The sequence below is a fragment of the Myotis myotis genome, unplaced genomic scaffold (assembly GCF_014108235.1).
Source record: "Myotis myotis isolate mMyoMyo1 unplaced genomic scaffold, mMyoMyo1.p scaffold_m19_p_1, whole genome shotgun sequence".
NCBI lineage: Eukaryota > Metazoa > Chordata > Mammalia > Chiroptera > Vespertilionidae > Myotis > Myotis myotis.
Genome location: NW_023416313.1, coordinates 26,724,725 through 26,745,831, shown reverse-complemented (window position 1 = coordinate 26,745,831; position 21,107 = coordinate 26,724,725). Strand labels below are relative to the sequence as shown.

Genomic DNA, 21,107 nt, shown 5'->3' with positions numbered 1-21,107 from the left:
GTGTGCGCGTGTGTGTGTCTGTGTGTGTGTGTATATATATATACACACACACAGAGACACACACAGATACACACACCAGTGCATGAATCCATGCACCAGGCCTCTAGTATGCATATAAAATGTTTAGTTAATCTCTTCCCACTCTCCCCCGTTCCCTCTGAGATTCATTAATCTGTTCCATGTTTCCATGCCTACGCATTGAGCATATGCCCCCTGGTGGTCAGTGCATGTCATAGCTACCAGTCGAATGGTCATATATATACCAGGTGTACCGGTTAATAATGTGGATTTTTTTCAATAGATGGAGTTACATATATGTCGATATATATATGATTTGATATGTATGCTATTTTGTTGTATTGACAACAAGCTTAAAAACTTCTTATGTCAAATTTGCTGAAGGTGTTAACATCATAGATATGTTTACGCTTAAAAATGTCGAATTTCGTCCTAACCGGTTTGGCTCAGTGGATAGAGCGTCAGCCTGTGGACTGAAAGGTCCCAGGTTCAGTTCCAGTAAAGGGCATGTACCTTGGTTGCGGGCACATCCCCAGTAGGGGGTGTGCAGAAGGCTGTTGATCGATGTTTCTCTCTCATCGATGTTTCTCTCTCATCGATGTTTCTAACTCTCTATCCCTCTCCCTTCCTCTCTGTAAAAAATCAATAAAATATATTTTTTAAAAATGTCGAATTTCATGCCAAAAAAAGCATTTGCAGGAAGTTTTAATTCATTATTTTGAAGGAAAAGTTATCGTATACTTTGGGAAGCTTATGGTGAACATGCTCCATCTCAAGATAGTTGTGAACACTGGTTTAAACGCTTTAAAAATGATGATTTCTATGTGAAAGACAAAAAACGTCCAGGTCAACCGAAAAAGTTTGAAGACCAACAATTACAAGCATTATTGGATGAAGATGCATGTCAAACTCAAAAACAACTTGCAGAAAGATTAAACATTGCTCAGCAAACAATTTCTGATTGTTTACAAGCAATGGGAAAGATCTTAAAGGAAAGAAAATGGGTGCCACATCAACTGAACGAAAGACAAATGGAAAACCGAAAAGTCATCAGTAAAATGGTGCTTCAACGGCACAAAAGAAAGTCTTTTTTGCATCGAATTGTGACTGATGATGAAAAGTGGATTTATTTTGAGAATCCCAAATACACAAAATCATGGGTTAATCCAGGTCAACCATCAACATGGCCTGCAAGGCCAAATCGCTTTGGAAGGAAGACGATGCTCTGGGATCAGGAAGGTGTGGTGTATTATGAGCTTCTAAAACCAGGTGAGACCGTTAATACTGATTGCTGCTGACAACAAATAATCAATTTGAACCTTGCTTTGATCGTGAAATGACCAGAATGTTCCAGAAGACACAGCAAAGTAATTTTGCTTCATGATGACGCACCTTCACACACTTCAAACCCAGTTAAAGACACGTTAAAAGATCTTGCCTGGGAAGTATTAACCCACCCGCCGTATTCACCAGACCTTGCTCCTTCAGATTCCCACTTGTTCCTATCGATGGCACACGCACTTTCTGAGCAGCACTTTAAACATACAAAGAAGTAGAAAACTGGGTCTCTGAATGGTTTTCCTCAAAACAAGGAAAGTTCTATTGGGACGGTATCCACAAATTACCTGAAAGATGGGGAAATATGTAGCTAGTGATGGACATTACTTTGAATAAAGCACTTTTGATGTTTCTCTTGAAATTACCGTGTTTTCTTTGATTACAAAATCCACCATTATTAACCAGTACACCTAGTATGTAACAGCTAAAAGTAAGGCTGTTCTGCTTAAAGAGCAGAGAGGCTCAGAGAAGCCCACCTTTTCTCCCTTCCGCCTCCACCTTGCCCTCATCATGGTCATGAGCACAACCCTGGGGCTCTACTGAGCAGAGCTTACAAACCTAATACTATCCCGTCTGTGTGGGAAGTGTGTAGAACATGTGCTTCTCAAAATGACTATGGACATCTTCCCTCACTTTTCAGCAAAAGTCAGAAATACGGGGTGTTTCTGAGCCTATTTGAATGAGTAATGCAGATTGCCATTGACTTGTTCATGGAATGTCATAATAAAGACATTCAAAATGTGAAAGATTTGTAGAGCTTTTCCTGAAAACAGGAATATTTTTCACATGTAACAAAAGAAGTGAAAATTTTGTAATGTGACTAAGGTTGTACTTTTAAACCCTGCTGTCTGTCTTATCCCTTCGATGTGTGTTCAAACAAGTAATTCAGTTTTTTTAAAATAACAGCCTTGGGATCTATAACTTCCCATAGCTGGGAAAAATGCAAATAGGCCAAAAACATCCGAGAAGATACTGACATTTGTCCCTTGGTTCAGTGCTTTGTCGCTTGCAAGCACTACAATGCATTGAGGAAAGAAGACTTGGGGGAGGGGGAGTCCTCAGATATTGTTATCCCTATTGACGGTCACTGTTAGATGAGAAGACTTAGGACTTTCACATTCATCTATAAAACTTCATCTCTGCTACAAGGTGGGACAATCTGGGCACATTTTGATGGTAAACTTTTCTGAATTTAAAAAAGAATCCTCATGCTATAGATTATTTCAAGATGGTACCAAACCATCTTGTTTCTGTTACTAAATACAGGCCAAGTGGTGACCTGTATTACCAGGAAGGCAAAATTATTCAAGAACAAGAATATCGTTAAAATGCAAAACAGGTTATTAGCGTCGCATCAGGTACTTGAGGCGTCCTGGCCCCATTTTAGGAGAATTGTCGCATCCCCCTGGGTGTGTGGACGGTAACACCTCTTTGTCTCTCTCAGTCACAGCTTGAGAGAATTTACAGTTGTCTCATGCTTCCCCACAGCACACTTGAGCTGTTTTCCTTCTTTAACCTTATTCTTTTGAAAGATAATTAATGTATTTGGACTTGTAACTTTAGATTATGAAACCGCTATCGTGTTGGTCCATATTTTTAAAACTCAGATTTTTTTTTAAATTAAATTAAGCATTCATTTACTTGTTTTTGGTCAGAAATAATATCAAATAAGTAACCGAATAATTATGAAGCTTTTTGCTTCAATACCAGTGGCTTCTCTGTAATTTCTCACCTTCTTTGATCTGCCATTTTACCTTTATTCCAACATATTTCTAAGACATGTAGATTTTTCCCCCTCATACTTGTACTGCTGGGTTCCTTTGAAAATTAATGGTACAGAAAGCAGTGATCTTCCTTATCAGGGAAGATACCATAATTAAACCGTTGGTTGAAATGCAAAGGTATGCCTTCGTGGTAAATATAGTCTTTGAAAATTTTGTTATATTTATTTGCTTCAATAGACAAATTTGATTATATCTTTAGCATTGCACAAATTACAAATTAATCACTTCTCATGTTTATGAAAGCAAATTATTTGTCTTGAGCACGACAGAGCAGAGAATGAGATACTACTAGACCTGCCTAGATTGGGCAGTGACTAAAGCAGTATTTCCTCAGATAAAGTTCTTCTTTCCTTTTCTGCTGTGTTCTTTTTTTTTTTTCTTTTTCTTTTTTTATTTATTGCTTAAAGTATTACAAAGGGTATTACATATGTGTCCATTTTATCCCCCCCCGCCCTAGACAGTCCCCTAGCCTCCCCTATCCCCCAGTGTCTTATGTCCATTGGTTATGCTTATATGCATGCATACAAGTCCTTTAGTTGATCTCTTACCCCCCTACCTCCTGCCCCCCAACCCTCCCCGGCCTTCCCGCTGCAGTTTGACAATCTGTTTGAGGCAGCTCTGCTTCTGTATCTATTATTGTTCAAAAGTTTATAATGGTCTCTATTATCCATGACTGAGTGAGATCATGTGGTATTTTTCCTTCATTGACTGGCTTATTTCACTTAGCATAATGCTCTCCAGTTCCATCCATGACGTTGCAAATGGTAAGAGTTCCTTCCTTTTTAGAGCAGCATAGTATTCCATCATGTAGATGTACCACAGTTTTCTAATCCATTCATCTACTGATGGGCACTTAGGCTGTTTCCAGATCTTAGCTATGGTGAATTGTGCTGCTATGAACATAGGGGTGCATATATCCTTTCTGATTGGTGTTTCTGGTTTCTTGGGGCTGCTGTGTTCTGACTGCTCCCCTGACCAGCTGTCCCCATCTCTCTCTCTCTCTGTCCTTCGGCCTCCCTATTGCCTGAGACACAACAATATTAAAATTAGGCCGATCAATAACCCTATAGTGGCCCTTACGTGTTCAAGTGAGAGGAAGGTTGAATCTATTCAGCAGACTTCCTCGTTTTCTCATTTTAAGAAATGGCCACAGCCACCCCAACCTCCAGGAACCACCACCCTGATCAGCCTTCAACACTGAGGCAAGTCCCTCCACCAGCAAAAATATTACGATTCACCGAAGGCTCAGATGATGTTTAGCTATTTTTAACAATAAAGTACTTTTTCATTAAGGTATGTACATTGTCTTTTCGGACATAATGCTTAATTGCACACTTAATAGACTGCAATATAGTGTGAACATGACTTTTATATGCACTAGGAAACCAAAACAATCATGTGGCTCGCTGTATTGGAACATTCACTTTATTGTGGTGGTCTGCACCCTCACCTGCAGTGTCTCCATGGTATGCCTGTAATCAGAAGGCTGTATTCTTGGCATCATCTAGCTGTCCTTTGAATCAGATAGCAATATTGTGTTTTACACACATTTTTTAAATTTATGGTTAATGTGTGTCCTCCACTCGAATGAAGCTTCATGAGGGAGGGACTGTCTTTATGGTATTCATTTCTGTATCGTTAGTGCCTGCTTCTCTGGCCTTTGTTACTCACTGAATAAATATTAGACAGATAAATGAGTGATTCAGTTAAATGATTTATTCAGAAGCTACCTTTATTTAGTAGGTGCTTGCTTAATGGAAGCCTGATTCCTGTTACTAATGTAGTTCATGCTTTCTGTACGTCAAGGATGTTGGTATCAATGTGCTGTCACTAAGGATTACTTTAGGGATATGTTAGCCTGGCTGGCGTGGCTCGGTTGGTTGAGCTTCACCCCGTGCACCAAATGGTCGCAGGTTCTATTCCTGGTCAGGGCATATACTTGGGTTGTGGGTCCGGTCCCTGACTGGGGCACATACGAAGGCAACCGATTGATGTATCTCTCACTCCGTCCCTTGTCCCTTCCTCTCTCTCTCTCTCTGAAATCAATACAAATATACTTTTTAAAAAACATTCAAAATGTAGAGATGTATTTGAAAAGGAGCTAATAATTTTCAAGAATGCATTCTATAGAAATTTAGACTCGATCATTTAAAAAACCTGCCCCTCACATTATGCCATATGTGAATGTGAGAAGCATATAGTAAGAAAGATTCAACAAATGGCCAAATGCATGTCAGGTTCCGTTCTGGGCCCTGGGGCACAGCAGGGGAAAAAGAAAAACCCTCATGGTGGGAGATAGGCCTACACTTATATACTGAAAATATACTTTCAGACGGGGCTTAGCGCCCTGGGCACTGAGATTGGGCATTGAGGTCGTGATCTTTTTCACATTCTTTCCTTTACTCCTCCCCAAAATATGGTCAACACTTCTGGGATTTTTTTTTCAAGACTGCCTTGATGTGGCAGAAGATAGATCAACCATTACGCTCAGCGTGACTAAATACAACAGTTTAGTGCCCTTTGCAACACGCGGCAGCCCGTGGTTTAGAGGATTGCTAAAGAAATCTAAAACTTAATGGAAAACAGGACTTTCTTGAACATTTATGACTGCCAAGTCCGCAGTAACTTCTGTATTAGAATGGAATGCTTCTTCAGATAAAAGTACCACTTCTAAGTAGCTGCAAATATCACTTTCATTTGTACTAAAAAGTGCCATGTACTAGATGAAAATCTGCATGATGTACTGGTGATGGGGTGGTTTAGCATTCCATTAGTTTCCTGTTTCACTGTTTGCTTACGAACATTTGCAGTCTGTCAGCTCGTCTACTAATAAGACCTGCAACTTTTTGAGCATCTACTAAGCTCCAAGTCCTAGGCTCTTTACCCTGATTGTCTAGTTCAGGGGCCTCTAGAATCGGATACACAAGACGATTCACTGGAGTGAGCAAGAAAATGTTGTAACTTCTGTTTCAACTTCTGTTGCTGCTTATGTGTGATGTCATCTTTTTTTATAATTTCTGTCTTTGCATTTTTGATGCAGTATATAATTTATTATTAACAGCACAAATATGTTATACAAAAATATAGCAGTGTCATAAATAAGTACTCAACATTTTTTCCTAGCAAACTGTTACACCCACACACACACACACACACACACAAATCTTTGAGAGGACTGATCTGATTTCATCCTCAAAACAGCTTTCTTAAATTCGTGTCATTGGCCTTCCCTTGCTGATGGAGAAGTTTTTAGGTAAGTTAAGTTACTTGCTGAAGGACACATACCAGTGGTTGGCAGAGTAGGGATTCAAATCCCAGCTCTGTCTGAACTCCATGCTATTTTGCCAGCTGGGTGTAGAAGAAAGCAAGAATGTATGTAAAGCAGAGTAGATACGGAAAACAGAACCTGACCAAACGTGTAGCTGTGTGGTCCCTAGGTGGCCCTTGGAGGACGGGGGGCATTGTCGAGTTCAGGGTACATCCACTTAGTAAGGCAGCCTAGCCCCTGTGTACTCCGTGTCATGGGATGTACTCCCGTCCTTTCAAATGAAGCTGGAAATATGCTCTTCATAATTTTCTCTCAACTCGTCTCTCGAATCTTCTTGTTTGAAGTACTTAAGATTTCCTTAGAACTCCAATCACATGCTTCTCCCTGCTGGCCTGATAGATTTCCTCCTAGGAACGCTTCGTGGTAGACTTTCCGCCCTGGGTATTGCTGTCTTCTCAACTCAGATAAGATGGATGTGTTGTTTTTGCAGGCTACACCCAATCGCCTCTCAAATCCTGATTCTTTTCAGCTGGGTGTGTGAATTCTGGCTTTGTTTGGAAAACCCTTAGCTGTGTGAGAGTTCAAATATAATTTCTATGGTTCAAAAAGCACCAAGTTAAAACCTACTTCTTGGCCTTGAAACAGTTAACCGATGGCCAATGAACCATTCCAAACTTTTAAGGCTCTTAGTTTTCATGTACTGCCATCCAGGTTAACCTGAAAGGAAAGCGATATGAGGTTCTCTCCTTTTAAATTAGACCCCGTGGTTGTGCTAAAAGATGTTGAGAGGAAAAAGCATAAGGGTGAATGATGCCCGGTGGAATGCAGAGCATAGGGGAGCCCTGAACTGACTGCGAATCCCACAGCCACCAGCACTTCCCTGTTCCAGGGTCACCATATCTTAAAGCTAAAGAGGTCTCAGTAGCCTCTGACATGGTCTTGTGGCCTCCAGTGTTCCTAGTCCATCCCCAGTGAGCCACCAGCAAACTTTCTGAAACCTACGTCTGATTCTGTCCCTCCCCTTCGAGAATTCTGCCCTAGGTGCCCTTTGCCTTGGGGTCCTGGGCATAACACACACACCCTACCATTTCCCTTCCCTGCCGGCTTCTCCAGCCTCATCTTTTCCTGACATACTACTCAGAAAAAGTTTGGCATGACTGACCCCGTTGCATCTCAGAGCAGCCCCATTAAAGCAGTGTTACTTACATCGCCACCACGCCTCACTTTCACTTATTGTTTCCACATTGACTAGATGGCAACTTGTCAAACATAATAGGCTTTTGCACACCTCTGTCTGTGCACACGTGATTTCTTTGTTTGGAATTCCCTCCCCCACCTCTCCTGATTGCTTGGCTGACTCAACTCTTCCTTTAGGACTGAGGTCAAGGGTTAGCTCATGTTGGATGGGTTTTTGAGCCACCCAGACTAAGGAGATACTCTTTCCTGTGTTTATCCTTTGTAGATACAGACAATTCTGTGTTTACTTTGAAGCGAGTGTGTAACATACAGCAATGTGATTATTTTTAGGGGGAGCGGTTTCTTTCTGGTGGTAATCCTGTGTTACAGGGAAGGAGGCTCTGTCTGTAGTTTAGGATTGCCAGGAGAGGAAAGAGAACTGGGCCCAGAGGATCTCAGACCAGGATGGAAGGGGAGGGCCTGCCCAAGGGAATCTCCATAGCAACCAGTCAGGATGGAGCCCAGCGCAGAGATGGGCTCCTCTCTAGCATAGCATTCTGCATCAGGGGGTCTGCAGACTCCACAAGGGCCAAACCCACCCACTGCCTATCTTTGCAAATGAAGTTTTACTGGAATACAGCCCTGCCCATTGGTTTACAAATTATCTCTGGCTGTGTTCATGCTAAATGACAGAATTTGAGTAGTTGCAGAAGAGAAAGTCTGGCCCTCCAACCCTAAAATATTTACCATTTGTCCCTTTACAGGAAGGAAAAAAAAAAAAGGAATGGTCACTTGCTCTAGAGAGCAGTTCTCAGAGTTCAGTTCTCAAGCCAGCAGCATTGCCACCATTGCACACCTACAGGCCGCAGCTCAGACCCATTCAGAGAAAGTCTGAGTGCGGGGCCCACCGATCTCTGTGTAATCAGCCCTTCGGGTCATTCAGAAAATCACCAGTCTAATAACATGGGCTTAACTACAGCCAGGCATGCGGGGTCTAGGAGAAACAGGTACCAATAAAAGGCAAGGGGATACAATCAGGAAACAGGGCGGGGAGCAGATGAGGATGCAAAGAATCTCTAATGATGCCTCTGAAATACAAATTCCATGAAGGAAGGAATTCACCGTTGGATCCCACCATATTGCCCTGTGCTACCTGTGTGTCCATTTGCGAGTGAATGAATGCGGGCGTGCAGGCGTGCTTGGGATGGAGCCAGTCCCAAAAGGTGACTCTGAGCCCGCAGGTGGGATCGGGGAAATAGGTCCACCTGGCAGGTGTGGCTCAGGACTGAGGCTGAAACCCATTTGTAGCAAGAAAGTACTACTGAAGACTGAAGAGCAGGGATGTGTCTAAACGCCGGACGATTTGAATGAAATTCTGACTTTCATTTAATCTCAGTTTCACTTCCCAGCCCTGCCTTTGGCCGGGTATTGGTTCTGGGGATTTTGTTTTTACCATCATAGCTCGGCTGTGCCTCTGTTTGACCTTAGATAATGTACTCAAGCTTCCCGAAGCTATTAACTGGATTAATAAATGTAAAGCCCTCGGTGTCTGGTACACTTCCTCCAGTAAGGAAATAATTTTGTCGTATTTCTAGTCACAATCTCATTTCATGGTGAAAAAAAAAGATTACCAAATATTACTAGTGTTTTATTCCAGTGGTAAAACTTTGCTTATTGATATTATTCCTTCATTTGTCTTTAAAGAGACTTCTGCCACGCTGTCCATGTTGCAGCCTGAAGCCTAAGTTGATATGAGTTTCATTATTACACTTTTCCTCATTTAGCATATATCACAAACTTTTTAAAAACCAAAAAGTGCTACAATATTTGCTAATATGGAAATAGGTCATTTTGAGGTTCTGTTATTTAACAAAATATCCATGTGTTGGGAAATAAACATACTATCTAAACCAGTGATGGCGAACCTTTTGAGCTCGGCATTTTGAAAAACCCTAACTTAACTCTGGTGCCGTGTCACATATAGAAATTTTTTGATATTTGCAACCATAGTAAAACAAAGACTTATATTTTTGATATTTATTTTATATATTTAAGTGCCATTTAACAAAGAAAAATCAACCAAAAAAATGAGTTCGCGTGTCACCTCTGACACGCCTGTCATAGGTTCACCATCACTGATCTAAACCCATCTTAATACATTTTACCATACAGCTTTTAAGTACTCCTGTGAAGGTTTTTATACTCACTAGGGTAGCTATTTTACAGTTATATGCCCTTTTTTTTAAGAACTCTGCATATATTATGAACATATGAAAGAGAAAATAAGATTATTGAGGGCTTTACTAGGTGAATAAATATTATTTCATGATTTTTCAGTGATAACTAAATCTATATTATGTCAAGGAGTCATCAATCTGAAACTTTAATAACTTTTGGCGGAGTGACATTTTGAAAGTAAAATTAGTGTCTGGGTGTTTTTTTTTTAATTCCATAAATGCCATGGGAATTTTATCACGTTTCAACACTTGCTGAATATGTAATTCCCATAGGGCCCATTAGTGGCCATCTGTGTAAGGTAATACATGTTTGGGATGAAATTGATTACGGCCTAAACACTCCGGTGTTATGATCAGGAAAAGCACACAAAGTTCGCGTCTTTTTTCTAACGATCATTGTGGGGCTAAAGCTGTGAATTTCCAGAGCCAGAGCAGCCTATCACTCAAGATCCTAATCTCACCATAAGGGACACCAGGGCCAAAGGAAAGGAGATGGAGAGACTTTCACTAAAAGCAGTAAGTGCTGTTCTCGAGGAGCTAGTGGGATAAAGGGGGAAATTAACAGGCGTCGGAACATGGTATTTCCTTTGTAGGCATCAAAGGGAACCCAGTGCGGTTTCGTGAATATTCAGACTATTTCATTACCTTTTAGAAATTCCTGTTGCAGCCACCAACACACCTCAAGGTTAACTTGTAACTTTAATCAGCATATACGTTGCTGGTCCAACCCCCTTGGTCCTTTATATTATTTCTGCCTGATTTGAAAATCGCTTTCTTTTTAACTGTGCAAAACAGGTGCTTCTCTTCTTTTAAATATGTTTTCAGTGTCATCTCCTCAGTGCATTTTATTTTTATTAGATGAATACCGGTGTACTTCCTGAGCTCATTTATCTATCCCCTTAGAGTAGAGCGAGAAAATAGACAAATATACTTGTTTATATCTTTCTAATGAATGTATTCACACCTTGGCTCTCACATTATCTACGTATCTACTGGTGAAACATATTATACACAAAGAAATGATTTTTTTGGTTTAGAAAAATTTGAGAGCTTGTGTTACTGAACTGTCCCCATGATCATCTTAAAATCTGATCACGTCTCCATAGAATATGTGGCATTTGAAACTCAGCTATATCCTGATCGTCCCTGGGATGTAGGCCAGAATGACTTAGGTTCAAATGCCCTGAAAGTACACAAAAGAATTGATAGAATAATTGTCTAAACATTGAAATACAGCCATTGTGATGTTGGCGTAGTTGATGCTAAACTGCCCTTCCTTTTCACTGTTAAACTTCTTGATGATAATTATTCATCAGGTTATGATAGATTTCAAATCTGTTTTCCATTAAAGATACCAAAATAATACTGTCTCCTTAAAGGAGGAAATTTACCTTCCTGTCTTATATTTTGTATACTAAGAAGTCATGCATCAAGTGCTTCTAATAGTTGTAGAAGTTATTTGGAATATATTGAAAAGAAAATGGTCTAGAGTACAGCAATACTAAATAACATTTGGATTTGGGTTGGGTTTTTTTGGTTTTTTTAAAATGTATCTTATTGTTGAAAATATTACAGATGTCCCCTTTTTATACCCCATTGCTTTTAGGGGGGATGTGATTTTAGTAGCTGCCTGCTTTTTTTTTTTTTTAACTGACTTGATTTGCCCCTTCTATAGTGTGTTTGTTGTTGCTACTATTTTCAGAATCTGTTTCTTAGCTTAGAGAGAAGTAAGGTAGGACGGGTTAGCTTCAGTCTCATACCAAAAGCACTGGGTGAAAATTAGGGATCCTTAAGAGAGAGAACTCAACGGGCGAGTTGGAATTTACACCAGAGTCCATGAATTACCATTAATCTTGTTTTTAAAAGCATATGCATACTTCAGTGGTTTGTTCTTAGAGGATCTAAACTGGTTTTCTTAAAATGTTTATCACTTATTTTCCCAGAATCTTCAGCTACTTGGAGCTACAGCCATTGAGGATAAATTACAAGATCAAGTGCCTGAAACCATAGAAATGCTCATGAAAGCAGACATCAAAATCTGGATCCTCACAGGGGACAAGCAAGAAACTGCCATTAACATTGGTAATTCACCTAGTTCAGACTTTAAATGTGATGCTTTTAAACAGCTTGATATATTATAGAAGATAAATTAGAGATATTTCAAGATTTGAAAGATTTGATACTTTAAGAAGTCCATATTTATATTATTGGGCTTATCTATCAACTTATGGCCCCAGTGCCTCTTTAAAATTACAGTGGTTCTATATCGTAGCTCTTGTAACCACATAATACCCCTTCTCCCCTTTGTATCATTGCCTACCCCCATTTTTTGTCCACAATTGGCACGTGTAGATAACATTTCCTCAGTTATCTGTGAAAGTCTAGAAATTGGGATTATGGCAGGTTGTGTATTGATGCTTGTTTATTTGACCAAAGGTTATTTCTGAGATGGGAATAAGAAGGTTGTCAGTTTCCATTCATTTTTTGGAAACAGGTTGTTAGCTCAAGCTGCCATAACATCTCTCGAGAGGAATGTCTTACATCAATTAATTCACTTTATGTTTGGACATAGGACACTCCTGCAAACTTCTGAGGAAGAACATGGGAATGATTGTTATAAATGAAGGCTCTCTTGATGTAAGTACAATCCTATTTTTAAAAAATTCTTGAACAACATAGTCATCTTGTAGTATTTTATATTCAGACTAGAGGCTCGGTGCACAGATTCATGCACCAGAGGGGTCCCTCAGCCTGGCCTGTGGGGATTGGGCTGAAACCGGCTCTCTGACATCCCCCGAGGGGTCTCGGATTGCGAGAGGGTGGTTCTCGGGTGACACACCCCAGAATTGGGCTCCCTCCTCTCTGGTTCCAGGTGCATCACCTGAGAACCGAGAACCTCAGCTGCCAAGTCACCACAGCTCAGCAACTCCTGTGTTGAGCATCTGCCCCCTGGTGGTCATTGCAAGTCATAGCTACTGATTGGATAGTTGTTTAGGCTTTTTATATATCTGTGAAAATATTTTATCTTCCTGAGGTTAAATAATACCTTATTACTACAGTTCTGCTGTAATGTAATGTGCACTGTTTGAACCACATTGCTGTAAGTAGATTGCAGCTTCATGTCTGACAGCTGCAGGAATTGCTTAATGTGAGACCAGAAAGCTGCTTCACAAAAGCATCATGGGAGGAGGGTACCAAGTGATCGCAGCTGGTTCATATCTATCTGTATATTGTTGATATAATATTCTGCTTTAGCTTCTGGTGATACTGTTTATACAGGGATGGGCAGAAGTAGGTTTACAGTTGTTCATATAGAAAAAGGCATGCAAGTTACTATTATTACAATAGCTTTATTAACTGTGTTTTGTGTACTCACAACTATAAACCTACTTTTTCCCACTACTGTATTTTGCTTTTAAAAAAAGTGTGAACACTATTGAACAACACAAAATAACCATTGCTAATAGGAAAGTTTGGTTTTTTAATGTTGTATCTTCTGGGCTGTAATATACATTTTATGGAGGTCTTTTTTCACAGCTGTGATCCCCTGAATTTGTATTTGAGGAAGGAGGAAAGATTTGTTAGGTGCACAGTGTAAAGTAGACGTTGACAAAGAAATATGTAGGTCAAATGACCTGTAAGCATTTTATAGTAAAGGTGACAATTTGTAACTTAAGGTGGAAGACAGAACAGGAGAGGTGGTTATACAAGTGCTTGAAATAGTCATCATGTCACAGAGAGCAGAACAGAGAAAACCTTAAAATCCGAGGTGTTGGTGAAGCTGTGAGGCCAAGGACAGAGAAGGATGGAGAAGAGGAAAATGCTTAGAATTCGGGTATAGAACAGAAACTGTAACAGAAAGAGTTGACTTCTGATTTTTACATGGGAATAATTATCTCTTCCTTATTTATTCTCAAAACAATCCTTGTGATGTCTTTCCCTTTCTTGTGAAATCTTTGAGCAAACTTTTAAAAATGTTTTTATTGATTGATTTGAGAGAGAGAGACAGAGAGAGAGACAGAGAGAGAGAGAGAGAAAGCATCTACTTGTTGTTCTGCTTATTTATGCATTAATTAGTTGATGCTTGTATGTGCCCTGACCAGGGATAGAACACACAATCTTGGCACATCAAGAGGACATTCTAACCAGCTAAGCTACCGAGCCATGGATCTTTGAGCAAACTTGTTGCCTGAGGAATAATATGTGTTTTTGCAACCTTGAAAGTTGCTTATGCCTTTAATTATTGGAGAAGTGCTTTTTGTGAACCAAGCTTTAATCTTAAAAACACAAACCAAAAAAAAAAAAAAGCCAGCCTGGTGTTAGAAGACTTTCCTTAATATTTTTTCATGCACTTGGCCCCCTGCTAGGCACTGGGAGCACACCACTATACAAAACATGGGGACACCGCCCCTTAGAGCTTACAGCAAATCCAGTCTCCACCCTGAATGTGTGTTCATTTTGGTTTATTTATCCAAGTTACTATGTTGTGAAAAATTATGACTAAAACAGCCCAACCTTCCAAAAGCTTATAAATAATAAGGGGAATAAAATGCATACATGTGACAATACAAAATAGGTATGTAAATAAGATAGGTGGTTTGCTATGAAAATATTGTGAAGTTTAGGGAAGGATAAAGTAAGTGGCATTTAGTTAGATAGAGGTGAGTCATTCAGTAAGGAGGGAGTATTTGAAGCAGAAAGTTATTGCAACTAAGTTCATGTGTGGGGCATGAAGGAAGAACATTGAACTTGATTACAGGATTGTAATTTTTAAGTGTTCTTGTTTGAAGAAATATAGGCACATAATCTTCTATAATAATAAAAGAGTAATATGCTAATTAGACCACATGTCTTCCGGATGTCCTTCCTGAGGAAGCTGGGGCACAAGGGAAGCCAGCCTGGTCCCGGGTACCTGCGGGTGGCTGGAGGAGGAGGGAAGTATCCCAGGTCCCGGGTGCCGGAGGGAAGCCGGTGCCAGCAAGGGGGGAGGGGGAGCGGGGGAGGAAAGCCTACTCTTGCATGAATTTTCATGCATCGGGCCTCTAGTTCAAGTTATAAAAAGAGGGAAAAGGACAGATGACAAACAGTGTATCTTCCAGACTGGTACCCAGTCCTCCCTGGGGACATTCACTAGTTCCAGTTTCCTGTGTGTTTGTGCAGAGGTATTCTGCCTTATGTGTATGCCTGTGCGCACCTCGTCTACTAAATTACAGGGTACTGTTAACACTGCTTTCTACTTTGCTTTTCATATTTTTGGGCGAGTGTCCCCAAAAAATGTATATATACTTTGAATGATTATAAAGTTAGTGTTTATCAGCATATAGTTCATTTTCAAAATTTAAAAGACTGCAAAAATAATTTGTCAACACCTGTTTTCAAACTGGCACTGCTGATTAAGCAAAGCAATGGAATCGCAAACATCAAGAATCATTCTGGTCACCTGTTGCCAGTTTTGTACCATAAACTTTTATCTTGTATGTATCCCCATAAAAAAGTCTAGTGGATAAATTTTCTTTGTTCAGAGCTTAGTCTGGCTTCACCCATTATTTCAAATCAGTTAGACCTGAAAAGGAGTGAAAATTACATGTTATCTGCTGTTAAGGTGTGTATGAATGTTTTTGGGACACCCTGTATATCTTAGCAATTGTTGTGTAACAGTATGTGTGAAGCTACCTAGTTCTTTTTTTAATGGCTGCACAGTATTTATAAGGCCCCTGGAAAGAAATGACACAGGGAGCTGAAACTGGAAAGGCCGGCTGAGGTCAGAGTGGAGAGCTGGGCCTGGTTTGAGAATTTGCCCTCATAAGTGAGAGGGCAACTTCATCAGCCTCTTAAAAGAGGTAAGATGTGTGTGAGCAATTGTACCCGAAACTTTATCGAGTTTAGAAGGGCGGGGAGGCATGGGGTGCAGGCAAAGGACCAGGATGGGAGCTCGGAAAGAAGACATGAGGACACCAGAGCCCAGATGTTGTGTGAGGGAAGTTCAGGGACCCCTGTCCCACGCGGTCCCTGGAGAAGGAACCGTCCAGGTGGTTCCAGAGCTGGGCTTTCTGAAAACCTCAGTGGGAGCGTTCCCACGGACCTGGAGATGGTTGGGCCTTTGTCAGCTCCATGGGTCATACTCGGGACACGGTGTTTCTGACACTTGAAGGAAGTCAGAGGCGGGCCCTGTGACGCGGAGGCAAAGGCATGACGAGCCACGCCTGACTTGACATGTGATTCCTGTTGGCTGGCCGTAGGCTCTCACCTTTGCAGAACATGGTAACCTTGCTTCTTTTGTTTTCAGCTGTTTCATCCTTTTTCTTCAACTCTTGGGTAGACATGTTCTTTAAGTGTTCTGAGTATCAGGTAAAGAGTAATCTCAAGGGGAAAAAGTGAAATGCCAAAAATATTCCATGTACCGCATCATGTGTTGTTAAGACAGTGGCCTTTATTTTTATTTTGAAGTTTCCAAGAAGGTAACTCAAAAGTCATAACCACCTCACAGGTATCTGCACTACCTTTTTCTCCTGGAGGAGGCAGAGATGGGAGTCTCCTGGGAATACTCAGTTTCACTGAAAGCAGGGACCCTGTGTCTGTCTGTTTGGTTTACCATTCTCTCTCAATGCTCAGTAAATTGCCGAGCACATAGTAAGTACGCCATAAATATTGGAGAAGTACGTCTCTGAGTCATTTTAATTATGGGCTTCTTTAAAAAAAAAAAAAGTGTATACCAGTTTAAATTTGGTTGTAATCAACCACGTCTGATATCCTATATAATAAAACCCTAATATGCAAATCAATCGAACAGCAGAACGACCGGTCGCTATGATGCACCCTGACCACTAGGCGGCAGACACTCAACACAGGAGCTGCCCCCTGGTGGTCAGTGAGCTCCCACAGGGGGAGCACTGCTCAGCCAGAAGCCAGCTCACAGCAGCACTAAGGACCCCTTGGGGGATATCTGACTGCCCTGCAAGAGGGTACAGGCCAGGCTGAGGGACTCCCCCTCCCCTTCCAATGCACAAATGTTGTGCACTGGGCCTCTAGTTTAAAATATAAAGTGATTAGCAGTGTCCTTTACAACTTAAGGGACACTTGGGGTGGAAGATCACAGACAAACCCTATGGCCGCATGGATTAACACTGATTTGTCCAGCTGCAGACTGCCCAGCATTCTAGCTCTCCTGTCTGGGGGAGGTTTTTCTCCCAGGGAGTTAAGTGGTGAGTTTACAAACCGGGCTGTTTAGGGTCAGGCCTGCTGTGGGGCACTCATTGGCTTCTCAGCAGGGAAGGAAACATCACTTTGCATAGCTCCCTCAGATCTGATGTCATAAAATCCAAGGCCGAGTTTTCAGGCAAATCATTAGATGTGCTAGAATGCCCGTGGGTTAATCATTATTTATTTTTTCGTTGCCATGGAAAAGAAGAGCATCCTATGTGTGCACATTGGGCTGATGGTAATGAAATATGGGACTGCCATTCCATCAGCAAAAAAGAATAATTAACATTTAGGTAATAAACTTAGGCACGCAATGTCTTAGGAAATAATATAATGGGAAGTAAATTGTGGGTGTGTGTTTTGTCAAGTGACAGTTCCAATGAATGTATTCAAGTGATTCCATGAAATAACACAATATTTAAGAGCGCTGTTCTGCCCTCACTGGAATGGGGACCCTGGGCAAGTTGAAATCAGATAACTTCTCTGAAGCCGTTTTGCTGCCTGTAAAGTGAGGATAATGTTACCCTTGGCACACGATTAGTGCAGGACGTGGCACATAAAAACGAGATGTTATGAAACTTTATAGAAAAATCATATTTCAATAGCTTACAAGTTGTTTTGCATAATGACCTTTTTATTATGAAAAGTATATTCTTTTCCCATCTTTTAATTTTTTCTTAAGAAAGCAGGTTATAAATGCAGATGCTTTCGCATAAGTGATGCATATTGCAATGAACTGTTCAAATTTTCTACCAAAATATTATCTCTAGTACTGTGAAAATTTTAAAGCTGGATCTCTTTTATTATCTTGAAATTGTACAAATAAAGTATCATCTTTAAGCCTCCTAGATTTCCAAATAGAAAAGCCTTTCTCCTGGCGGTGATAGTAAAAATAAATCTTTGTCTTCCCATAATCCAGCTCATCTCAAAAAAAAAAAAAAAAAAAAAAGCCATTTGGCTTTTTAACTTTCTCATTTTGAGTTTCAATACAGTTATCCTTCTTGGATAAATAATGGCTGTTCAACAATTTTTAAAGCCTTTAAATAAAAATATAAAACCAAACTACATTGAAAATACAAACTGAATGGAAGTCTTGGTCCACAGAGCTAATACGGAAATCTGACCTTTTCCTCTGCCCGTTCGGCTCCTTTCATAGCAAGAGCAGCACGATGCCCAGGAGCAAAGCTGGGTGTCCTCGCCCCGTTACCTGCAAGGCTGGCGTTAAATGTTGCACAGTCAGCAAATGTGTTTCTTAGAAAGTCGATCATAATTTTTTAATTTTAGAAAGTAAAAATTTTATGAAGCATCATTAAGAATCATCTAAAGTTAATCAAAATCTGTTAGATACTTATCTATAATATATAATAATAAAAGCATAATATGCTAATTAGACTGGACGTCCTTCTGGACATTCTTTCGGATGACCTTCTGGACAAAGCCAGGACTGCAAGGGAAGCCTGGGTCCCGGGCGCCGGAGGGAAGCCGGTGCCGGCAGTCGGGGGAAGGAAGGCCTACTCTTGCGTGAATTTCATGTATCGGGCCTCTGGTAATACATAGATAATTTAGGTAATTTGTATAATTTTTTGTCATGCTACTTTGAACCACTTTATGGGGGGAAGGGGGGTTGGGGGACCGGGTTCTGGTTATTTTCTTGCTATAAGAAGATTTCCTTAAGGGTCTAAAATGGCAGGAATGTCATAGTAGTGGCTTGAATGGGTACATGTACTTCTTCACTAACTCCACCAGGCATTTCTCAGAAACCCCTTCCACTTAATGACTGGATCCAGGAGATTGTTCCAGCATCTATTTTATGGCTTTGGGTTGTCATACAGTAATTTGTTCAAACAAATTTGCTTAAAGTCTGTTAAAACTGGAAATATCTAGAAATGTGAACTAGAAATGAGGGAATCTCATGTCTTTACCTCCCAGTGCCTACTTAGTGCCTTTCAAAATGTTCTAAAACAGTTCTGTCAGGATTGGGTTTATGTTGCATTAAGGACTACGATTATATTTAGTATTCAAATCCCCGTAGCATCCCAACTCTGTAAATCTCTGTTAATACTCTCAGGTGACTCAAAATATTAGTTTGGGAAGACCTGATTCATTGAGATAGCTCGGGATTTTACTATCCTCATCTGGTGAGTCTGGGATGGGTGGGAAGACCATCATTTCTTAAGCTACTAACTCTTTAAGTGCCAGGACAGCCTTTCTTGAGTCTTATATGCTCGGTCTCCTTCCTCAAGCATCTCTTTCCTATAGACCGTTGTGGGATCTGCCCTGTGTGCTAGGGCTGGCTCTTAAATCCATTCTCCCCATTTTTACCTTCTCCTTTCTACTGTCTAGCTTCCTGGAGACCAGGAAAAGGACAATTATTTACCATACTAGAGGCCCGGTGCATGAAAATTTTTGCACTAGTTGGGGGGGGGGGGGGGGCGGTCCCTCAGCCTGGCCTTCACCCTCTCACAGTCCGGGACCCTTCAGGAGGATGCCCACCTGCTGGCTTAGGCCCGCTCCCCGCAGCTGTCAGCCTGCTTTGTGGCTGAGTGGAGTTCCCCTGGTGGGAGCGCACTGACCACCAGGGGTCAGCTTCTGCATTGAGCGTCTGCCCCCTGGTGGTCAGTGCGTGTCATAGGGACCGGTCATTCTCATTCTGCCTGTAGGGTCAATTTACATATTACCCTTTTATTAGATAGGATAATTATTGAATCCACAGGAATGATGGTTAAATATGTATGTAGAGAGCTTGGAGAAACACATTTCCTTCCCTGAAAGTCAGAGCTTCCAGTGCTGCCAAGGTTAACTCCTGAGAAGGCCTTGCCCACCTCTCTGGGTCACCTGGGCACAGGCTCTGCTGCTGCTGCCATGCACACTCAGCCTGCATAGGATTCAGCACCTCATCCTGCGAAGCAGTGTATGGATCCCAAAGGAAAATGCAGGTCTCTGGCTTCCTGTGAAAAGGAAACCCCATACCCCTGCAGGGTACTACACATTGCTGTTAGTGTCATAAAAATTAAAATAATTAAAAAACAAACAAACACTAGCTTACATTTATGAAATACTTAATATTTGTACTGGGTGCTGAACTGAGGCCTTGACAGGGACAATCACATTTCCACTGGAAACATTAGTGAGCAGATCCTGTTATGGCCTCTATGCTAAGTGTCACTGAGGATGTATCTAGGTCATCGGACTCCAGAGACTAAGCAAATAGATATGCCTTGGCCTCAGCCACCAGCTACTCTTCTAAGACAAGAATAATAACATTTTCTTTAGGGTGTTGTGGTGATCAAACAGAGCAACCCATTTTAAATACTTAGAAACAATGCCTCGCATTTAGTAAGCACTTAAGAAATACAGACCATTATCATGCTCATCATTTTTATTTTTATTTTAGCTTTATTATTCCAAGAGGGCAAGAGTGAGAGTACCTTAATGCCATCTGCTTTAAGAGGTGCTTTTAAACAGCCGTCTTTTCACTCCTTAAATTTTCTCCTTAATTGGAGACTGGAACCCCAAGCCAGCCCAGGTTTGCTTATGGATACCAATGTTTCCTCTCCCCCCCCCCCCCCCCCACTGATACCTTTTACAGAAAATGAATTGTTAGCCACATTTCATATTAGCAAGCATAAGGATATATATTTTTCAACGCCATGGTAAAAGGAAGCCTTTACGGGATTGTTCACTTTTTTCCTAGCCGAACTTGATTTTCTAACACCATGTAAGCTTCAAATATAACTTACAGAACATTCTTGACATGAATGGTGAAGTTGTCATCTGTACCCTTTTAAGTTCGACGTATATGTATTATGCAGACAGACCTCGCCGTTTGGGGACCAGCCACCGTTGAGCGGCCTCTGAAAGGAATCCAGAATAAGCACGTAATTGACTCGACTCCAGAAAAGGGGGGGAAACAGAACTCGGGCTACTTCAGGTTTTGTCTCCATATGTCCCATGAGTCCAATCCAGTGCATTTTGTGTTGCTTTGAAAAGTAGTCTAGGCAGGTTTGAAACCACACTGAGTTTCCCTCCACCGCCAGCATTGGGGCTTTCGTAGTGTGGATTTTCTCTTACTGTTACTAACAAAGC

General features: G+C 41.0%; 1 protein-coding gene across 7 annotated transcripts in view; it reads left to right on the top strand.

Moving 5' to 3' along the window:
- Window positions 1-21,107, top strand: part of ATP8A1 (ATPase phospholipid transporting 8A1) — a 209,931-nt gene that overhangs the window by 111,739 nt on the left and 77,085 nt on the right. For all 7 annotated transcript variants that reach the window (XM_036332572.1, XM_036332580.1, XM_036332553.1 and 4 more), the window contains 2 exons: window positions 11,765-11,903; window positions 12,394-12,458. In XM_036332572.1, the coding sequence (XP_036188465.1) occupies window positions 11,765-11,903; window positions 12,394-12,458 (204 nt within the window). The remainder of the gene's footprint in view (window positions 1-11,764; window positions 11,904-12,393; window positions 12,459-21,107) is intronic.